Source organism: Equus quagga, chromosome 18, assembly GCF_021613505.1.
Source record: "Equus quagga isolate Etosha38 chromosome 18, UCLA_HA_Equagga_1.0, whole genome shotgun sequence".
Lineage (NCBI taxonomy): Eukaryota > Metazoa > Chordata > Mammalia > Perissodactyla > Equidae > Equus > Equus quagga.
In genome coordinates, this window is record NC_060284.1 from 42,293,483 (window position 1) to 42,315,588 (window position 22,106).

Below are 22,106 nucleotides of genomic sequence, written 5' to 3' on the forward strand. Positions count from 1 at the left end.
AATTTTTTTTCTAGTGATGCCAGATTTCAATCAGTCGATGTTTATCGAAATGTGTCTCATGTTCACCGCCACTTGATATAGGTAAAAACAGTATTTTATTCCATTTTCTGTCTTATTAGCCCAGAAGTCTTCAGAAATATTATTTATAGAGTCCTATATCTAGTAACTTATTCATAATTGAGATCGCTAGTTTCACCATATAACCATTTTCCCTTAAATTGCTCCCTCTCTCACGTTAAACTTGTTTGCACCATTTTTCATTCTGGCTACAGAAACATTTCTTCTAAAAAGATAAACCTTGTTAATTAATCTTCTTCAAAGATTCTTTTGCAAACCAGTTTGTCACTGGGTACCTTCTACGTGAACATTTTCTTCTTTTGAATTTTATCTGCAATATGTTAACCATTCTTTATCTGCACAAAGAGGGATCCAAGTAGAAGTTATCCAATTGCTGGTATGACCAGAAAGAAAGAGAGAAAATTGTTTTCATGGATGCATGTATCACAATTACTTTCTACCTAGTTTTTCTCGGATTACTGATTTTGTCCTTTAGAATTTGGGTTCTACAAAGATCACATCCCACTAGAAAAGCTGAATATTTTCCTGTTCAAGGTTACTTTTATAAGTAATTATAATTTGCTATAAATGAAAATCTAAGAAGCTCTTGACTGCGGTTTGAGGTGACTTTTATTTGAGATTAATCATATCTGCTGTTATTCACAAACTTCTCAGTCTTGTGTGTGAACACTAACCCTCATTTTATGTAAAACATGATTGGAGTAAATTTATCTATAGCTACTGCTCTTATTCATTAGTGATTAAAATCTCATAGCAGAGAACAAATTTCACGAAATGATCGCAAGCACATATGACAGACCAGTTAGCATATTATCCGGCCTTGTGGCAGGAATCAAATTAATACCTATAGAATCTCTTGTGCAAAGATTAAGCAATGAAAACGTTCATGTGAATTCAGGTCTGCTTCCCTTTACAGGTGGATTCCAGAAGAAAGAAATTTTATAAAGACTGTAAGAAATATATTAATATGATAAAACTATTACTTCAAAACCCAATTCTAAAGGAGCTGCTGAGCAATGTTGATTAGGAGGTCGTGGACAATGCTTCTCATAAAAGTGCTCCAAACAAAACATGCTTTACGATGATTTACAAGGTGTGAAAGGCTGGGTTTTGCAGACTGCTTGGTGCACTTCTGGCTGTTTCTCTTACACAAAGTAGAAAAAATCTACAGTGCTGTAGTCCTTTGGTTTTATTTTCTGGGATAAAAAACGTATAGGCATAAATCTTTTTACATGATCCTCTTGATGATGTCCTTTAAAACAACTTATCAAGTGGCTTAACTAATGTCTCTTGATTATCAGTATTCATCAATGTCGCTGTCAGTCTTGATTAACTGGTTGAAAATTTCAGAGCAGAATCAGTAACTTTCATGAACATTTTCCCAATCCCTGAGAATTATAATCACCACAGAAGTAGTTTATCCTTTCATCATAAATCTCTGGGAAGTAGCCGTGTTCGTTCATTGTTAATAGGGCAAGGAGCAGTGTCATAGAGGGTTAATCCGTGTAAATTGGCTTCCACCCGTAAAGAAATTTTCTGGAACAGAAAAGAAAATTACACACAGAAGTTTGCTCCTTAAAGACAGATCACATCTTCAATACATTCTGTAGACTATCTTTTGTGATTAGGAATGTAAATCAATTCTAATGAGCAACAGAGTGACACAGCTGTTGTATGGCCAAAGGCATCATCTGTAGTACCAATAGAGCTGGGAAAACCATGCTTCTCTACTCAGAAGTCCCTCAGGTTTTCTTTGGTTTCTATGAAAATCAGTAAAACTAAATGTTGAGGACGGCCTACGTAAATGTAGACAGAATTGATGAAAATCCTGTGAAAGAATTTCTGCAAATTTTATTGTTTTACAATCCTATTTTCAAAGCTGAACCTCGCTAGCAATACACTACTTCTCCAGACAACAGGACAATTCACCTGAGAAGCTACACTTTCAGCAGCACTACTTATGAAGTTAACTTTCGAAAAGGTTGGAGACTTGCCAAAGACAGTTCTGTTATTCCACCTGAAGGAAGTTTGACTGCATAAATCTAATTCTGTCTTTTCTTACCTGAAAATCACGGATATAAGTCAGGAAAAAACCAAAGAAGGAAAATGACATAGACCATTCTGCTGCAGTAGTGATCATGTGAAGCACATAACCCTTGAGTGACAATGGAAAAAAGAATAGTTCTGTGAAATTGTATTCAAATGACCTACAACTTCCCTCAAATAAAAATCCCATAATTCTTATGAACCAATCTGCCTTCTGAAAATCAACTCTTGATTTATTGAACATATCTCAAGAATTAAAGGCAGCCATTAGGCAAGTCTTCCTAAATGATCTAGCCATGGTAGTTTCCTCTTTGTTGTTGTTCCAGCCAACCAGTCAAATCTGACTCCTAGCAACCTTGTGTACAACAGAGAGAAACCCTGCCTGGTCGTTTTGCATCATCCTCTCACCTTCTGGTGCTATATCAGACAATGCTACAACGTCTAGTGCTGTGTACAGACAATGCCTATGAATAGGTTTTCACGGCCAACATTTTTGGAAGTGGGTGGCCAGGTCCTTTTTCCTAGTCTGTCTTAGTCTGGAAGCTCCACTGAAACCTGTCCACCATGGGTGACCCTGATGGTATGTGAAATACCAGTAGCATAGCTTTCAGCATCATAGCAACATGCAGCCACCACAGTACGAATCCAGCAGATGGGTGGTGTGGTTCCCTGACCAGAAAAGGAACCCAGGCCATGGCAGTGAGAGCACCGAATCTTAACCATTAGACTAGGAGGGCTGGCTACTCTCATCTAGAGCAAATAAAATTTCCATTTGAATAACTAACACAGAATAGGAGAACTCTACAATCAAGAAGTTACTGCCTTTCCCAAAGCCATAAGATTCATAAAATGTCACTAAAAAAAGTTTAAGTAAACAATGCTCATAAGAAATTTAGTGTTATTTTTAGAGCCTTAAATAATATATGGATTATAATGAGAATCTAGTAAATTATGTCATTCATTTATTCTCACAAACATGTCCTATCCACCGTTGATTCTTTAAAAATAATTTAAAATAAACTGTCACTGAAAGTGTTGTGAAAACAGATGAACTCAATTTATTATCTATTTAGTACATGTCTTCTTTCTCAGGATCAAAGATGCTGTGTCCATTCAGATATCCACTATATTAGAACCTGAATGCAGAGTCTAAAATAATAAACTTCCAGATTACAAAAAATGGAAGAAGATATCTTTTTAGTTCAGAAAACAAGCATTCTAATAATAAAAGATCTCAGTTTGGTATATTATATACTATATTCATATGTAGAGAAGTCAATTTCTGAGAAAACTCTTTGCCATTATAATTCTCTTCAAGTCTTGAAAACATCCACAGATCACAGGTGAGAGGAGAATATGGATGGTTCTACATAAACTCTATTATATATAGAAAACAATCCTAATATCTAACTGATTAGTCTACTGAAAAAGTTTCATTTTAGTGATGCAATGAAAAATACATGAAAATCAACCAAAATAGTCATCTTTAATAAAAAACTAAGTTTTAGAGACTCTCAGTTCTTACTTTGTCCTTTGGGCTCCAGTGGAGCTTCTCTACTATATCAATGCCAAAACTGCCATGGTACAAAAGTGATGAGCAAGTCAGCACTACAAAAAAGTAAGTCAAGGAAGAATCTCAGAGAAGACCTGTTTAAATTAGATTATAACAAAAATCACTTTAAAGGTCCAAAATATTACTCATACATTTGTTCCAAAGGTTCATACCCAGTTTCTTAAAGGCTTCATGTTACATGGCAGTAGTAAAATTTAAAATGTGCCCAGAGAATTACCATGAAATGGTTCACATGGTCAATCCCTCTTTGCTCAGTAAACTAGCAGCTCTATCATAAGCCTTTGCGAAATAATTGCTCTCAAAGATGGCACTAACTCATCCTTCATATCTTTGAAGTGAGTACAGTAGTCCCCCACTTATCCAAGGAAGATACGTTCCAAGACCCCCAGCGGATACCTGAAACCACAGATAGTACTGAACCCTATATATACTATGTTTTTTCCTATACATACATACCTATGATAAAGTTTAATTTATAAATTAGGCACAGTAAGAGATTAACACAACAGTAACTTCTCTTTGGAATACCCGAATTGCCAGAATCACTACTCCTGCACTTTGGGGCCATTATTAAGTAAAATGAGGGTTACTTGAAAACAAGCACTGTGATACTTAGACAGTCCATCTGATAACTGAGATGACTACTAAATGACAAAGGGGTGGATAGCGTACACAGCCTGGATACAATGGACAAAGGGATGATTCATGTCCTGGGCAGGAGGGAGCGGAATACTCAAGATTTCATCATGCTACTCAGAAAATGGCATGCAATTTAAAACTTACGAATTGTTTATTTCTGGAATTTCCCATTTAATATTTTCAGACAGCGGTTGACAGTGGGTAACTGAAACCACGGAAAGTGAAACCATGGGTAACGGGGGACTACTGTATGATCAGTCGAAACCTTATCTTTGTTCCTAGCTCTGTTACTGAGGTCCTACGCCAAATCTGAATTTCATGTTTCCAATATTTTAATTTAGGGTTACTAACCCAAGAACCTCACACATAAAAGGACTGTTTACAATATGTCAACAGTGTTCACTTAAATTTTGTTATTCAATTCTCTTCTAAGTGTAGCCACATTTTACAGCAAAGGATACTGCTAAATGCACTTACTCCACACCAGATAACTAACAGCAGTCTGATCCAGAAGACTTGTTTGCCATGAATTTTGGGCTGCATTTGGTAGGAAAGGATGGTCTGAACAAACATATATAATGAGCCCATACCAAAGGTGAGCACAGCTCCACATACATGTATAGCAAAAAAGGTGGTTTTCTGAGAGGTAAAAAGAAGAAATAAGTAAATAAAAGAAATTCAAAACACACTGCCAACACAATATTTAAAGGGACAAGCCAGTCATTTCAATAGGACATTTTCTGACTGGAAAAGCTCTGCAGATTCTGCAAATTACTTCCTGAAGTAATTTTCTTTCATCATACTCAGCACAAACCTGAGGATTACAGTAAAACCAAATTATTTCATGTGCCACTACTGAAAATATAATAGTTCTTATTCATTTACTCATTTTTTTTTGGTGAGGAAGATTGGCCCTGAGTTAACATCTGTTGCCAATCTTCCTCTTTTTCTTTTTTCCTTCTCCCCAAAGCCCCAGTACATAGTTATATATAGCCTAGTTGTAGGTCCTTCCAGTTCGTCTATGTGGGATGCTACCACAGCATGTCTTAATGAGTGGTATGTAGGTCCATGCCCAGGATCTGAACCGGTAAAGCCCCAGCCGCTGAAGCAGAGCAGGCAAATTTAACCACTATGCCACCAGGCCAGCCCACTCATTTACTCATTTAAGAATATGTTTGTTTACAAGTGCCTCACTGTTCTAAATACTCAGATATGTTAGTGAACAAAACAGACAAAAATCTGGCCCTCAAAGTTTACATTCAAGTGAAAGAGCACAAATAATAATAAACTTTAGAAATAAGTAAATTCCACATATATTAGATGGTGATAAGGGTTACAGAAAAAGAGCAGTGCAAGGAAAGATTAGGATGGTTAGGAATGCTGGGCGTAGGGAGCTTCTATTTAAATGTAATGGCAATTTAAAGACTCAAGAAATTAAAACATTTCCCCTTGGCTCTAGTTTGGTTGGTTTTGATAAATTATACAAAGAGATTATCATAAATTGTAATTTTTTTCTCCTTTACCTTACTTTTATCAGTATCCATTTACATTTTTTACTTTTTACTATATATACCCTCTGCTTAAAAGTGAGGACAGTAATTCTTGAAAAATTCTATAATCAAAGACTTTTAGTTGAACTACTCTATTTTTCTAAACTGATGCTGTCTGTATGTCATTTGGTTGAGAAGGTACTATACAGCACGTGGCACAGAGGGTATGACTAAGGTAATAAAAGAAGAGAAGTTAGGGTGGGTTTCCCTTCTTTTATAAGCAACTGAACTAAACCACAAACACAGAGTAAATTTCCTTAGTTGAAGGTATAGGAAGTTTCTAGTATAAAGAAGTAAAAGATAACCTATTTGCCAAAGGCATTGGTTTCCTTTTGGAGAGAGAAAGGGCTACCTTGATATGGTTTGGGGTGTTATAACTGGCAATAAGTTATGAGCACTGGGAAGGGAAAAATAATTGTCATTACCGTTTTGGGTAACCAAAAAGAAATAAAACATTCAGCACCCATAAAATAACAGAAAATGCTAATACCTTCTCGCGTCATAATTATGTGAATTTATTTACACATATGCATAAAGTCTGCAAAAATATAGGCGAAAATGAAAATAACTAAAAGCAGGAATATGGGTGAATTTTCCCCCCTAAAAATATTCTCACATATATTGATGAAGCTAAATACAGATATAGCCTGATCAATGTCCACTTGTAATCAGCACACAATTCCATCAACAAATTCTGTGAATTAAAAAGCAAACATAAATAGAGAGCATTTACTCCTGTAGTTTTATAATTAAAATAGAAGTATATAAAACTGGTTTTAACTAGCTGTTCTTTTGCTTAATATAAATTAATATTAATTATATATAATATATAACTATAAATCATGTAAATTATATTTTGTCATGTATGAGAGCATGTTTGTGCTAAGCACCATGTTAGATGCTGGGGATACCACAGTGAACAAAACCACTGTGCTTATAATTAATGGAGAAATATACCAACTAAAAAATTTAAAAATAAATTTAAAGAACAATAGCTATAAAATTAGACTATAATAAGTGCTATAAAGAATTAGTTTCCAGAGGCTTCGAGAACACAAAAAAAGAAAACTTGAAATGTACTGGAGCAAGTCTATTGACAGAAAAAACTTCCCTGAGGAAGTATAGTCTGCACTGAGATCTTAAAGATGCCAAAATCTATTTAGGCTTGGGGTTGGGGAATGTCTATCAGAAGAAACAATGTACTAAATGGAGTAACATAAATTTGCCTTATTTAAGGAACAAAGAAAGGCCTGTGTTATGCACAACAGAGACATTAAGAAGGGGAATGATGCAGAATGAGGCTGGAAAGGCAGACAGGATCCAAAACATACAAGACCTCTGAGTTAATTAAGCAGTTTGGCAGTTTATCAAATTAACTGTTTCTCTCATTATATCTCTTTTCATTAACTTTGGACCTGTAGAGCTTTAAGAAGGGGTATAGGGAAACCGAGTGACATGTATATAGTCATACACTGCATAATGACATTGGTCAACAACGGACCACGTATATAATGGTGGTCCCATAAGATTAGTTCCACATAGCCTAGGTGTATAGTAGGCTATGCCATCTGGGTTTGTGTAAATATATTCTATGATGTTCACACAATAATGAAATCACCTAATTACACAATTCTCAGAAGGTATCCCCGTCGTTAAGCATCACATGATTTATAATATATAATTTACAAAAGATTACTTTGGCTACAATACTAAAAAAGGGATCTAAGAGTGAGTACAGAGCAGCTATTCAGGAGGACATGGCAGTAGTGCAGATTAGAGATGATGAAAGCTGAATTGGTTGAGAAGGAGGTGAGAGGGAAAGAAACAGAAATGGAAGTGGAGAGAAGCAGATGCTTTCAAGAAATACTCAAGAAGTAAAACCAACGATTCCCTACTTTAAAACACAGTGCTCGTCTCTCTTCCAAGTCAAGCTCTGTAACTGTAAACCATTTATAGACCTGGTTTGTACAAAATTTTTTTATATGAATCAACTAGAGTTTGTCTCTGCAAGAGAGAAGTGGGAAGAGGAGGAGGAAGGCACTCACCACATTAAATAAGCAGTAAAAGTTACATTAGAAAGGAAGGAAGGACAACTGTTTGATATTTGGGTAATGCTGTAGGGTTTGCTTATAAACAGGGCCCAGCAAGGAAGCCATCAGTGAAAGATGCAGAGAACATTCAACAGGTGCAAAGTTGTATAAAAATAGATGTAATCAACAGAGAAAAAGAAATCTGATTCAAAATTACAAGGCCAAGAGGCCCCCTGTGGTGAGGGTGAATTAGAATGAAAGCTGAAAACAAAGGAATACAGAAAGCACATAAATATAAACTGTGTTAATAGATGAATGAGATAAAGGCAGAAACGCAGCTTGCATGGGTGCTATCAGGAACTGCTACTAGAACTTCCCGGGCTGTGTAAACAAGTATCAGTTACTAACAGAAGGAGTATGCTAAATGTGGAGGTGACTTTGAGATTCATTTTTACCCTACAGTGATGATATTGTTAAATTGATCAAAGGACAACTGGAGCAAAGAATGAACTATCCATACACTAAAAATTTCAAAAAACATATTTTTAACATTGAGCTATTAGAAACTGATTAGGAAAAACAGGACTTAGTTGAGGTAAAGTCAGCCAGCTAGATGTCCACCAAAATTTTTGTGTCCCCTCCATAGTATACAGTTGTCCAGGGAACTGATGCACACCAAGACTACACTTCCTAGCCCCCTCAATGCATCTTGCAAATGAATGTCAGTGGAATGACGTGAGATACCGCCAGGTCAAGGTTTTTAAGGAACAAGCGTGATTTTTGCATGTTCTCTTTATTTCAGCCAGCTAGATGCAGAAGACAATAAGGACTTACGGAATGGCAGAGACCAAAGATGGATAGTGTAGGGGCCTTAAATCACTGTGGGAGGAAAGCCATCTATCACCAACAAAACCTGCACTGGATGCATGCATGTAAGAAATAAACTTCTATTGTGTTAAGCCATTAAAATTTTGGGCTTTGTTACAGCAGCAAGCACCACCCTAATATGTACCTGATATACTTACAGAAATTACTAGTATTAACCATTACTAAAAAACTGAAAAACAGGAGACACCAATCAGAAGCAGTATAGGAATGGAGAACTTTGAATAAGAGGGATAGAATATGCCTATATATGTGTACTTGATACGACGAGTGTGTGTTTATATGTCCAAATAGTTATTAGATGTCTAAACAGGTTATCAAATGTCTACACTGAAACTTTAAAGACTTCAGAGAGAGACATCAAAAAGCACCATATGTCCAGCATGCAGTTGATATTACCAAAGACTCATCTGAAAGAAGGTCAACAGAAAGGAACATGGAGAGTGTGCAAACATTTGGTAAAGGTTGACTGCTGCTTTAACATTAAGAATTCTCTGAGATGGGGGGCCAGCTCCGTGGCCGAGTGGTTAAGTTCGCGCACTCCGCTGCGACAGCCCAGGGTTCAGATCCTGGGTGCGGACATGGCACTGCTCGTCAGGTCACGTTGAGGTGGCGTCCCACATCCCACAACTAGAAGGATCCACAACTAAGATATACAACTATGTACGGGGGGGTTTGGGGAGATAAAGCAGGGAAAAAAAAAAAAAAGATTGGCAATGGTTGTTAGCTCAGGTGCCAATCTTTAATTAAAAAAAAGAGAAAAAAGAATTCCCTGAGAGGGGCTGGCCCGGTGGCGCAGCGGTTAGGTTCATATGTTCTGCTTCTCAGCGGCCTGGGGTTCGCTGGTTCGGATCCCAGGTGTGGACATGGCACCGCTTGGCAAAAAGCCATGCTGTGGTAGGCGTCCCATGTATAAAGTAGAGGAAGATGGGCACAGATGTTGGCTCAGGGCAAGTCTTCCTCAGCAAAAAGAGGAGGATTGGCAGTAGTTAGCTCAGGGCTGATTTTCCTCAAAAAACAAAAAGAATTCCCTGAGAACAAGCTGGAAGAGCTACAGATCCTCCCTTTACCCCCTTATATGAGGTACTGGGCACCTAGGAATTCAGGCGACAAATGGCAACATCTAAACAAGAACAGAAAACAGGTAAATGAGGATAACTTATTAGGCATATTAAAAAAAAGTTTAAGTTTGAATTGTGTCGCTTATCATTTATAGCAATTCTCTCTGGCCTTGGAGTAATCTCCAATTAAGTAGTAATACAGTCTAATAACTGTCCTGTGGATCCCCCAAAAACTTAGAATAATTTATACATGTTCAAGAGATTATTGAGAACGAATTTTTATAATTGTGAATGTAGCTATTTCTAAGAGGGTCAAATAATTTAAAGGTGGTGGATTCTATTTTGTTAAGGTAAAGAAAATAACAGCATGTAACTGAATGTTTCAGGTTTACTTTTTTAACAAGGATCATTATGTACTTCAGGAAAATACCTATGCTGGACTAAAACACAAACCTGGAAGTTTGCCACAATAGAAAGTCCTAAACAACTCAGTAATCCAAGTACAAGGCCGGCCTTGTTTAATCTGATGATACGATTCTCTTCAGGATTCAGAGCCTGAACTTGCTTATAACGAACATAAATAGTAGCAACGCCTGGAAGAGATAATCCGAAAAACAATAAAGTAGTAAATAAACGAGGAATAAAGTTGCCAATAAAGAGTTGACAAAGGTCACTGCTATTCAGAAACATAGACTTTCCTTTCAAAGTTAATCTGAGAGAAGAAAAAAGACAAAAAACAAAAGCAGCTGTAGATTTTAAAGAGCTTTTAAGGTTGCATTAAGGAACTACTGATATCTGTGTGACTGAGCAAGTTATTTGCCTCCTGTGGGCCTCATATTTATAAACATTTAGGATAGAATTTAAGAGAGAAGTTTGACGTTTTCTGAAAATCTCTAATGATAAGTGTTATATATAAAACACAAAATATTCTATATGATTAGCATTAAAGTCTAAAGTAATTAGTTCTAGAATATGGATAAAAATGGACATAGGCAAAAAACACCAAAAGATTATTTGTCTTTCATTTCAATTTATTTCAAATTACTACAACTTGGCTCAATCAGACATAGTTGTCAATTACACAGAAAAATCCCCACTTAAACATCTTTATTAGTCAAGAAGGGGCCAAATTGAACTTTCCATTGCAAAAATATTGCCAAAGAACTCAGGAGTGTAGAAAACATAACAGAGATATGCTTTTGAAAACTTTAGTAATAAGATGAACTTCTGTACATTGAATCATTTTCTTGACTTCAATTTTTGACCCGATAAATAATAAACATACAGAAGAACACATATTTAAAACAATCAATTGATGAAAGAAACAACATTTTAGTATATGATTAATAAAAATTTGGTTCAAAAAATAAATAAACAGGAATATAAAATACTATAGAACACTCCATTCCTTTGGCATCAGAATATCACTCAAAAGTCAAAACGTGGTTCCATCACTATTCTTAAACTTCTAAACTGTTTATCCTAAAGGAATTTAAATTAGGGTTAGAGTGATCAGTGTGATTATAGCTGTCATCTGCTGGCTGCTTAAGAAACCCACTGTAGGCCTCAAGGAATATTTGGTTACACTTTACAACTTCTATCTGGATGAGCAGTCAAATAGCCTTCTAGATACTTTTTTAAGTTTATTTTCATAATTTAGCATTTCTAGAAATTGTTTTTCTTTTAAAAGGAACACATCTGTGATCAATAATTTAGTGATAACATTCCTTCAAGTATAACTAGAAAATAAAACAAGTAACACATAGTGTTTAAAGAAGGGCAATTTAGCTATTAATTTCGATTGTTAAAACCCCTCTCATTACTTACATAAAACTGCGGCGATATTTAACATGGCCCCAAACAAGCATTTTTCTGGAGCGACTGTACCAGTGTCGCTGAAAGAAAAAAAGAAGGTGTGTGGATTTCTCACACTAGATATACACATGTATGTCTGCTAAGGGATAGGAAATAACAGAGGTTACTTCAAATCCTTTATCTTTTTATAAATCCATGAGTTCAACTCATATAATCTTACAATGAGAACATGACAATTTGGACTCACGATATTTGCCTATTCACTTTTTTCTCATACCACTTAAGACTACTTCTTCTTCACATAATAGAAATCAATGTAAATTGATAAAAAGCTATCCTTGGCATGTTAAGGCTGTATAATTGACATTTATCAGTCAGGCAGATGTGTTTATCTGTCTCACCTGAATATTCCCTAAACACCAGAGGTCCTTTCACAACTCTGTCTCTTGGTATCTGTTGTTGACTCTGCCTACAATTACCCTTAATAACTTCCCGATTAACTAAAACATTTATCAAGCACCTACCATGCAGCAGACAGCATTTTAGGGACAGGAATACAGTGGCAAGTAAAAGAGACAAGGCCCCGCCCTCCTGCAGCTTCTGTTTAAGAACGGTTTTGAGGCCCCTGCTCTCTACAGCCTTGGCCAAGTCCTCTGGCAGAATGCTGACTCGTACACCTACTCTGTCTCGACTTCTATTAAAATCACTTATCACACTGTATTGCAGTACATCTGTCTACATGCCTGTCTTTCAGGGCTGTCTTTCAGGGCAGTGTGGAATACACAGATCCAGATTCACAGCTCACCATTTACTAACTGTGGAACTTTGGGTATGTTCTTCTATCTCCCTGAGACTGTTTGCTATCTGCAAAATGGGGCTACGAATTCCCTCCCAGCCTCATGGGATCAGTATGAGGAAATGAAACTGGGGTGATGCATGTGAAGTATCTAGCATAGTAGCAGGCACACGGGAGACATCCAATAAATGTTAGTTCCTTTTCCTTCCCTCAAACTACTGCAAACACTAAAAGGATAAAGTTTTTAGTCTCAAAGTGAAGTACTATAGGAAAGAGATAATAAAGATGTCAACCGAGACAATGTAACGGGAATAAAAAAGAAATGTAAAGTCCTATCTGGTAGGGAATTAGTAAGATTTGGAGAACACCTGGATTAGGAGGTTTAGGAATACTAAAGTATCAAAAATAAATTCTAAGGATTGCTCCTTCCGACTCTAAAATGTATTTTCAGATACAAAAGATTTTGTTACGCTGTGATCGTCTTCAGGGAGTAGAGATTAGAGTTTTTTTGTCATTGTTGTTCCTTCGACCTTTCAAGTTTCAAAGAATAATGTATATGAACTACTCTTATAATCAGAAAAAAATCCATAATGTTAATAGTTGTATTCCAAATGATGCTCCTATTTTGGATTACCCCATAAGTAAACAGCAGCAGTCATTTCCAAGATGGCTGGCTAAGTGTGCTCCCTCTTCAGCTCTGGAACAGAACGACAGAAACTACCCTACAAGTGAAAATGGCCATGCCCATCACCTCATCAGCACAGCACTTCAACCCAGCGGTCATCAAACTATTTTGATCACACACTATCAAAAAAAAAGTCTCATCATGTAACTTCAAAATATATGCATTTATTATATTATTATTATATGTTAAATATAAGTTTAAATATTTTGAGATTAAGAAAATATACATATAAGTTCTAATAATTTCTTCTCATACCCTAGTGCCCAGTTTCACGCACCCTATTTGGGCATCTGCTACTTGGACCAACTAACAGAACACCTGCAGCTCCCTTCAGCGGAACTGTCTTTGAGGTGAAATTTGCATTCAGTTACGTCCTTTGAGGCTATTACAATTAAACCTCTTAGACAGGGTCTATGAACTGAAAGGAACTTTGAAGAGTATCTAGTTTAACTTAATCATTTTTCAGACAAAGGAAATGAGTCTGAGAGAAGCAAAAATAAGTACCATTGAATTTAAATATATTAGAAACTTGGAGAAAAATCCCAGGGTAATACTACTAAGTCCACTAGCAGAAAAATAAACAGGCAAAAGAACAGGGACAGAAAAGGAACTGTCTAAGGTACTGTCTATCAGAAAATCACATGCAGTACCATGAGAGAACTGAAACTGAAAAAGAACTCAATGGTCTCTTAAATTATTAAAAGCTCTTTAAAGTGAAAGTAGACAAGTTCCTGAAGGGGAAATAAAAATGCTGAAGGATCCTCATGAATCTTATATATGTATCCTCTCTTGGAGTTATTAAAGAATGAACTGGCTCCTTAAGCTACATATTCCTGGTAAACAGTGGTGATTATTTATCAACTTATTCCTAGAATTGGAACCTTAAATTTTAAAATATCCTTGGGTTTTGTAAATATTCCCAATGTGCACTCAATTTGTTGATAGCCTTTGTGCCATACCATACCATTGCGGAAACAACAAATGTAGATGGTAATGCCCTGATCTCTTCTTGACATTTTAAAAAGATAAATTTAGCCTTTTGGTTTCTCATCCTTTAAAAGTTTACTATTTTCTGTGTTGGAAAGGTTATTTTTCATAAGGTAAACAAACAAATGAAACAACTACAACAACAACAAAACAAACCAAGCTCTGGAAGGAAATCAACCAACCATGAAACACCTTGCGGGGGGCAGAAACTGGAAGGGGGCTGCAGGACACTTTCACTTTTTCTTTTTATAAGCACTCTAGTATTGTTTAAAATTTGTTATAACAAGCACATATTGTCTTCATAATTGGAAAAAAAGAGGGTTATGGACATAGCACATGCAACTGAGTACCCACACTTACATCATTAGCAGTTTTGAAATTTCAAAAATATTACCAATAAATTTTGATACTTAATATGTCAGAAAGATCTATGCAACATTTCATAAAGAGTAAGAGCACAGCCTCTAGAGTCAAACTGCCCAGTCAAACTGAACCTAGGTTCCAACAATAACTGAGTTGCATGCCCTTGGACAAATAAACAATGTAACCTTCCTGGACCTTATTTCCTCCTCTCTCAAATAGGGGTTGTAGTTCCTACTTCAAAGGGTGGTTGTAAGGATTCAATTCTTTAAGACGTGAAGAATGCTTAGAACATTACCTTGTACAGAGTAAGCTGATCAATGTTTGTCATTACCATTGTCTCTTAATATGTTGCTGTTTGTAGCATTTTTGAATTTTAAGAGGAAAATAATTCCAATTCTGTCTTCTGAGACAACTTCAAACAATTATTTGGAAGACATGGCGCTAAAATGTCGCAATTCACTAACATATTCAGTCACTGAATCTTGCCCGTCTGTCTCCACATTTCTCTATTACATAGAAAGTGCCAAATACAACTTCCTTTTTATGTTCCTTTTATTGTTGTAATGTCAAACATAAAATGTGAATTTTAAAATGTTAACATTAAATGTTGGCTCCAATGTTAAAATATGAACGAGACATAAACATTCTCCTATAAAAGAATACATTTCACTGACCTGATATAAGGCAAAACAGGGTCAACATGGTGGAGAGTTATGGCAGTAATGTATGAAAATATGAAAGCAGCAGCCGTCCAAATTACGAGGGCTGAAGGAAGGAAACTGAGGCCTTGCTGAAACCACCACATCTCAAACAGGTCTTCTAAAGTAGAAAAAACAAATTAGAAAAGATTATTCACAACTGTTTCATCTGTTCTACTTTAGCCACCCACTCCCACAACCTTGTACTTATCACTCTGAGCTGTTCCACTTCTGAAATCACCCCCCGCTCATCTACTAACACCTGCTCTCCTTTGATTTCTCCGTAAATGGAACCAAGACTCACCCACTTGCCATATCCAGAAACTTTCTTTCTCTTGCATCTTTCCACGCAAAATCAAGTACTAGGTAGTTTATTCTGCCTCATAAATTTCTTTCAAATCTACCCCTTCTCTCCATCTTCACTGCCCCTACCCCACCTAAGCCACCATCATTTCTTGGCCATATTATTATTATGACCTCCTAAATGGTCCTCCTCTTGTCTGGACCACAACCAATTTAAACTCCACCTTTAAACCAGAGTGATTGTTCTAATTCTAAAATACCAATCTGCGCACCTGATTCTCCTACAAAGAATCTTTCAGTGTCTCCCTTATGACTTTATAAATTGTCTTTCCTCCTTTGCATGGTCTATAAGGTCTCTGCATTCTCTGATCTCTACTTACCTTTCTACATTCATCTTTGGCTACTCTGTTCCCAATTCCTTGCTCTAGCTATCATCATCTTCGTCATGATTACAAAAGCAAACACAGGGTTTACTCCATGTCAGCAATGTTACTAAGCACCTGAAATGCATGATTTAATTTACTCCTCTGCAAAGAATTATACAGGTTAAGAGAACTGCCCAAGGACACAGGGCTGGAACATGGTAGAGACAGGATTCAAACTCAGGCAGTTCCTAACACCAAACACTATGCTATACTCCCACAGCTAACTTCTTTCAGACTTTCAAATGTGCCATGTTCTCTTGTGCACCTTTAGACCTCCATGCATGTTGTTCTGTCTGGATGACTAGACTACAATGCTTTCACCCCTCCCTCCCCACTACCACCAGTTAACTCCTATACATTTTCAAGTTCTAACTCTTCTAGCTTCAGCTCAGTGTCCCGTCTTTGTTTCCAATAGCACCGTTTACCTCCCCAATGAGGAAATTCATCACACTTAACTGTTACTTGTTTGGTTTTATCTTCCTTCTAAACTTTAATTTCTGTGAGAGCAGGAAGCAATGGTTTTGTTCATCATATTTCCAGCTCCTACATGAGGGAAAAAAAAATGGACCTAAATACACATAATACACATCACCACTTTCTCCCTTAAATCCTGGACTGAGGAAATTTGTAATAATGAGTCGATGTGAATTAGAAAACATAAATGTATCTTCATGCATTTAACTTTTTTAAAACATATACAGAAATACTTCCAAATTACAAGAAATTACTCCTATGCATGTGAAAATACTTTCATGTTTGGATGAGCATTATCTCGTAGTTTGACGGAATGAAATTTAGTATACCCCATGAACTCTGCAAAACTTACAACTCTTTATCTCCACATCCTCCAACGTGCTCAGCTTCCTCATCTCAGACTGACTTCCAAATATGAAATCTCAGCCACTTTTGACTTACACTCGGTATCTACTCTGATCATCTGACTTGTTGCTAAATATGTACATTTAAATCTTGCTAAATAAGTTTCTTTTCCTTTTCCCCTGAAGTCACCATCATAGACTAGAGTTGAATAATTTCCTGCCTGAATATATCATGATCTCTTCTTTTCCATTCGTCTTCCCTAGTCAGTCCTTAACATCCCATCAGAATTTTTTTCTTCATCTATTTAGTTAATTATGACAATTCCTCACCAAGTTCTTATAGAGGTTTCCCCAGTATAAATTTCTAGGACAATAATTCTCAATTTTTGTAAATTTTGAATTACTTCAAAAATTTTTAATTTTTCATCATTCATCTCTTTAAACATTATTTTAATTTGTTTCTGATAATTCCAATCTAAAGTCCTTAGGAGTTTAGATCCATATTTGTTGGTTCTGCCAACGCTTGCAGATGTGTTTCCCAGTTTTTTGGGGTTTTTTTTAAGATTTTATTTTTATTTTTTTCCTTTTTCTCCCCAAAGCCCCCCAGTATCCAGTTGTGTATTCTTAGTTGTGGGTCCTTCTAGTTGTGGCATGTGGGATGCTGCCTCAGCATGGCTCGATGAGCAGCGCCATGTCCGCACCCAGGATTGGAACCAGCGAAACCCTGGGCCAGCGCAACGGAGCGTGCAAACTTAACCACTCGGCCACAGGGCTGGCCCCATGTTTCACAGTTTTTGACTGTGAACTCATATTTAGATGATCTTAATCTGGAAGCATTCTAAAAGGCTTAGATTAAGGGTGAATCATTCCAGGGAGGATCTTATATATTTCTGCCCGGCACTCAGGCACTTTACTCACATGGGCCCTTTTAATGTCTTGGTTTCCGAGGTTTTTTTTTTAAATCATGTAGATAAGTAAATTTGAACCTTGAATCTAAGTCACAGCAGACCCTACAGTTTCAATTTCTCAGGTGGTTTATTCCCCTACCTGGAGCTGTGGTGGAAATGAAAAACTTCCTCTGTGATCTCTCTTTGCCAGGAAGGAGATATTTTTCAAAGCCCACTTTTCACTGAGTGTACAGATTTTCGAGGGTCCTAGCTGAATTTGAGGGGAGGTGATTCTACAAGGCTATGAGTCATACAATTTCAAGCGGAAACATTTATATTTTCTTTTTTATGAAAAAGTCATCCTCTGAAACACAGGCACCATTTACACAAACTACCCTTTGAATAGTATCTCCTGGAGCTGTATACCTGGGAGGTCAAAGGGGTATGAATTCTACCTCTCTATACCCTGGGTGGGAAGCAGGGGGAGCCTGTAATCTGCCCCTAATTGTGCTTTATTTCTGCCACCAGCCAAATACCCCCAAAGGAGACAGACTGCTAGTTTACTACTCTGGTTGCAGCTCTATCTTTGACTTTTTAGCCCTGGGGATTTCCCTTTCCTTCCTACAAGATCTGCTTTGCATTTAAAAGGCTAATTTATTCAGCATTTAGATGTTTTGGCAAAAGGGATTTTCAAAATATTTTGTCCACCCCGTTGCTAGAAGCATAACCTCCTTCTCCTTTAATCGTTTTTGCATGTCCAAATCCTTCCTATTCTTCAAAATTGAGCTCAAATACTGTCTTCCACACACAACTTTCCCTAATCCCTTTGCATCTGGAAACAAGCATTCATCCCTCTGAGCACACTTGATTTGCACATCTCTTACAGTTCACTATCTTCTACAGTACAAAAATTTAGGAGGCTGTCTTCTTCAGTGCTTAAATCCTTGAAGAGGTACTCCACTTCTCTACCTAAGCAGAGCAGAGGGCTTTGCCCAAAGTAATCACTCAATAAATACTGCTTGAACAAACAAATAGCCAAAATCGAATCCTTTCACTCGAAAAAGGTTTTATTATTTTTCTATTTCAGTAAACAATGTTACCATTTTTCCAGGTTATCCAGAGTCTAAGACCTCAGAGTAAGCTCAGATTCTCTCTTCCAAAGCCCTCACACGCTGCCAGTAAGTGACAGCAATTCCACCTCCAGTCATTTGCAACCATTCTTCCTCCCAGTTCCCAGTGTAAATACGCAAGTCAGATTCTCAATTCTCTTGGCCTAATTGCTTTTTTTCTTCCCCTCCATCTATTCTATACACACTGCCAAATTAACATTCCTAAAAATTCTTGTGTTCAAAAGCTTTTTTTTTTAATAAAATTGTGTGAATTTGGGCAAGCTTTACCAATTTCTCTGAACCAGTTTCTCCTTTGAAAAATGGGAATCATATTATTGGCAAAGGCTGGCACTGTCCAATACAGTAGCCACTGGGCATATGTGGCTATTTAAATTTACAATTGATTAAAATAAAATAAAATTCATTTTTTTTTAAAGATTGGCACCTGTGCTAACATCTGTTGCCAATCTTTTGTTTTCCTTCTTCTCCACAAAGTCCCGCGGTACATAGTTGCATATTCTAGTTGTGAGTGCCTCTGGTGTACTATGTGGGACGCCACCTCAACATGACCTGATGAGCGGTGCCATGTCCGCGCCCAGGATCCGAACCGGTGAAACCCTGGGCCGCCGAAGCGGAGCGCGCGAACTTAACCACTCGGCCACGGGGCTGGCCCCTAAAATAAAATAAAATTTAAAATTTCAGTTCTTCAGTCATACTGTCAACATTTCAAGTGTTCAAAAGCCACATGTGTCTAGTGGCTACCATATAGGATGATAAAAATGTAGAACATTTCCATTATTGTGGAAAAGTTCTCTTGGACTGTGCTGGATACTTACTGCAGAGATTGCACTCATGTAACACAAGTAAAGAACCTAACACATTGCTGAAACATAATAAATGTTGAATTTTAGTACTAACTGATAAACGGTCTAAAATAAAATAACACCTGCTTCATAGAGGTTTATTCAAGAACTAAATGAGATAATATATGTAAGATACTGTCACAGGTGGTCAATAAATGTTTGTTCCTCTTTTAGAATGTAAAAGGCGAATTACCTGTTCACATAATATCAGTCTTCAAATCTGTCCAAACCTGCACCTTTCGTAAATCCTAAAATCCACATACAAACAAAATAAGAGGTGGTTTCATCTCATATGCTTTTAAACATGTACAATTTCAAGACAATGCACCAATATTGTTCATCGGCAGAAATTTATGCTACAGCACTATTAACAGATTTTTTTGTGTATTTTATAATTATGTCATATCATCTGGAATTAAATATTTTAAATCTAGGATATCAATTTTCTTAAGCTTTCTCATTTTAGACACCTTTCACTGATCTCAAAAAGGATTAAAAAAAAGAAAAACAGAGTTTCCTCCTATAGAAGGAAAAATAAAAGTGACAGCTTATTGTTAAGCAAAATAAAGCATTAACTACTCCGTGTGATGCAATGGAGTTGCAAAATTAGATATATCTAAGTGCAAATCCTAGCTTTATCAGGTCCCAGCTGTATGATTCAAAGAAGGCAAGTTACTTACCTTCTTTGAGTTACAGTATTCTAATTTGTAAAGTAGCCATCTAAAGGATTGTTCCTTAGAGTAGAACAGAAAGGCACAATACATAATAATGATAGCTGAGTTAACAATTCTGTACGATCGTTACGAGCCACAGGGATGGGAAACGACAATACACTTCTTTGTATATATAAATCATCTTGGATTCGTATCTCCTTAGCTTTGAGGGTTCTAGTTGTTTAAACTGACAACTTAGAGAAGTAGGGCTTGAAATAGCTTATCACTTGGCTAACAACAACTGAGAAATTCAAGTGCACCAACTAGGTGAGGAAAACCATTGCCCACGTATTTTCACATTGGAAAGCTGGAAGAACGGTTGCCTAACTGCCAATCAAGGAAAATTAGAATTCTAATGGTTAATAACCTAAGAAACCTTTCAAAATACTTGAAAATATGCAGGAATAACCTTCAATAGCAGTAAGAGTGTTTAACAAAACGTTCTTGCATCTCTCATATATCTTCTCCGCTTTCTTTGAAGATCCCTGAATCAGAACTGCAGTTGCAATTTTTAAATTTCACAGATATTTAAATGCCACTGGTAATAAGATGAATTTCTTATGCCGTCTCCTCTAAATGCTGACTGCTAAGATACAATAAGAAAGTAAATTCTGGATATTCCAAGTGAAGAGAGAAAGCCCTAAGCTTCTTTAAGAGATGCACAGAACCATCAGGCCCAAAGTATAATAGAAAATGGTTATTTTTCTAAACTCTAACTTAGCCTCTCGACAAGTATAATATTCTTGTAATGGTTAAATCCTAGAGTCGAGAAGATCAAGCAATTTTTTTATAAGTGGAATCAAATGTTACAGGGAGAGAAATAGGGGAGAACCTGATGATGCAACGCAAACTACAGAGCTGCATTTGGGTACCGATTTATAAATTAAAATTTGAAAGAACAGGAAAAATCATTTCTGGGGTGTGTTTTGTTTTCCAAATCTATCTTAAGGTAAAGCTCGGCTGTGAGGATATAAAGGACTTGCCGCGTACCTTTCAGTATTGGGCCCCCGCCCCCCGCGATAGAATTGAGAATAGCCGACCGGAGCTTCGCGTAAACACAAGGTCACCACAGATCTCAATTTCAAACCTTCCTTCCTTCCCCCCCACCCCCAAGGAATGTGAGCCCAGGAGTGACAACTGGAGCGCGTATTCAACCGCAGATTTTGTGGCACTGGGGCGAAGGTTCTTGGTAACCGCTTAAGACACAAAAAACGGAATGATTTAGACCGCTGCCTCCTTCCCGAGGAGCGAAGCACTCCGACCAAGATCTCGGCTCCGCTTTGCCTGCGGCCGGGAAAAGATAGGGGAGGCGGAGCTTGGCCCGGCTTTGGGAACCGGGGTGGCGGGGGAAGAAGGGGAAGAGACCAAGGACGGAGACCGAAAGGTGAGTCGCGGACCACCCGCCCCCGGGGACCCCGGAGCCTGCCTGCAGCTCCAGCCACCACCTGGTCCCTTTCCCGTGCCTCGCACAGTGTGGCCCCTGGAGACAAGGCGCGCCAGCACGCGAGACGCACGCCCGCCACGGGGGTGAAGGGCTCCGGGCTGCGTCCACTTTCCCGACCCGCCTGATGGCATCCTCAGACACACACCCTCAGAGCGGACCGAGGCCAGTCCACGTCCCCTTTCCGGCCTACCTTGCATGGACGAGCCCGCTAGTGCTGGTGGCCGGGTCCGGAGTCTGCCGGACGGACGGACATGGGGCGGGGCCCCGGGGCGCGCTCCCGAGCAGCCCGGCGGGGCCCGGGGCGCGCTTACCTCCCCGAGGAGCGCGCCCGCGCCCCC

The 22,106-nt window shown here is 37.7% G+C and overlaps 1 protein-coding gene across 5 annotated transcripts; it reads right to left on the reverse strand.

Annotated features, from left to right (window-relative positions):
• Window positions 1–669: 669 nt before the first annotated feature.
• Window positions 670–22,096, reverse strand: DRAM2 (DNA damage regulated autophagy modulator 2). Of its 5 annotated transcripts, XM_046645285.1 has the most exons (10): window positions 21,959–22,096; window positions 19,805–19,859; window positions 16,391–16,477; window positions 15,183–15,327; window positions 11,690–11,757; window positions 10,316–10,455; window positions 4,798–4,975; window positions 3,650–3,732; window positions 2,141–2,233; window positions 670–1,614 (listed from the first exon to the last, which is right to left on the reverse strand). In XM_046645285.1, the coding sequence occupies exons 4-10, from the start codon at window positions 15,311–15,313 to the stop codon at window positions 1,507–1,509; spliced, it is 801 nt and encodes a 266-aa protein (XP_046501241.1). In that variant the 5' UTR covers window positions 15,314–15,327; window positions 16,391–16,477; window positions 19,805–19,859; window positions 21,959–22,096; the 3' UTR covers window positions 670–1,506. The 5 variants fall into 5 exon arrangements, with proteins under 5 accessions (XP_046501241.1, XP_046501242.1, XP_046501245.1 ...); XM_046645286.1 differs by lacking the exon at window positions 19,805–19,859 and having other exon boundaries at window positions 21,959–22,086; XM_046645289.1 differs by lacking the exons at window positions 19,805–19,859; window positions 21,959–22,096 and adding an exon at window positions 19,319–19,337.
• Window positions 22,097–22,106: the final 10 nt, after the last annotated feature.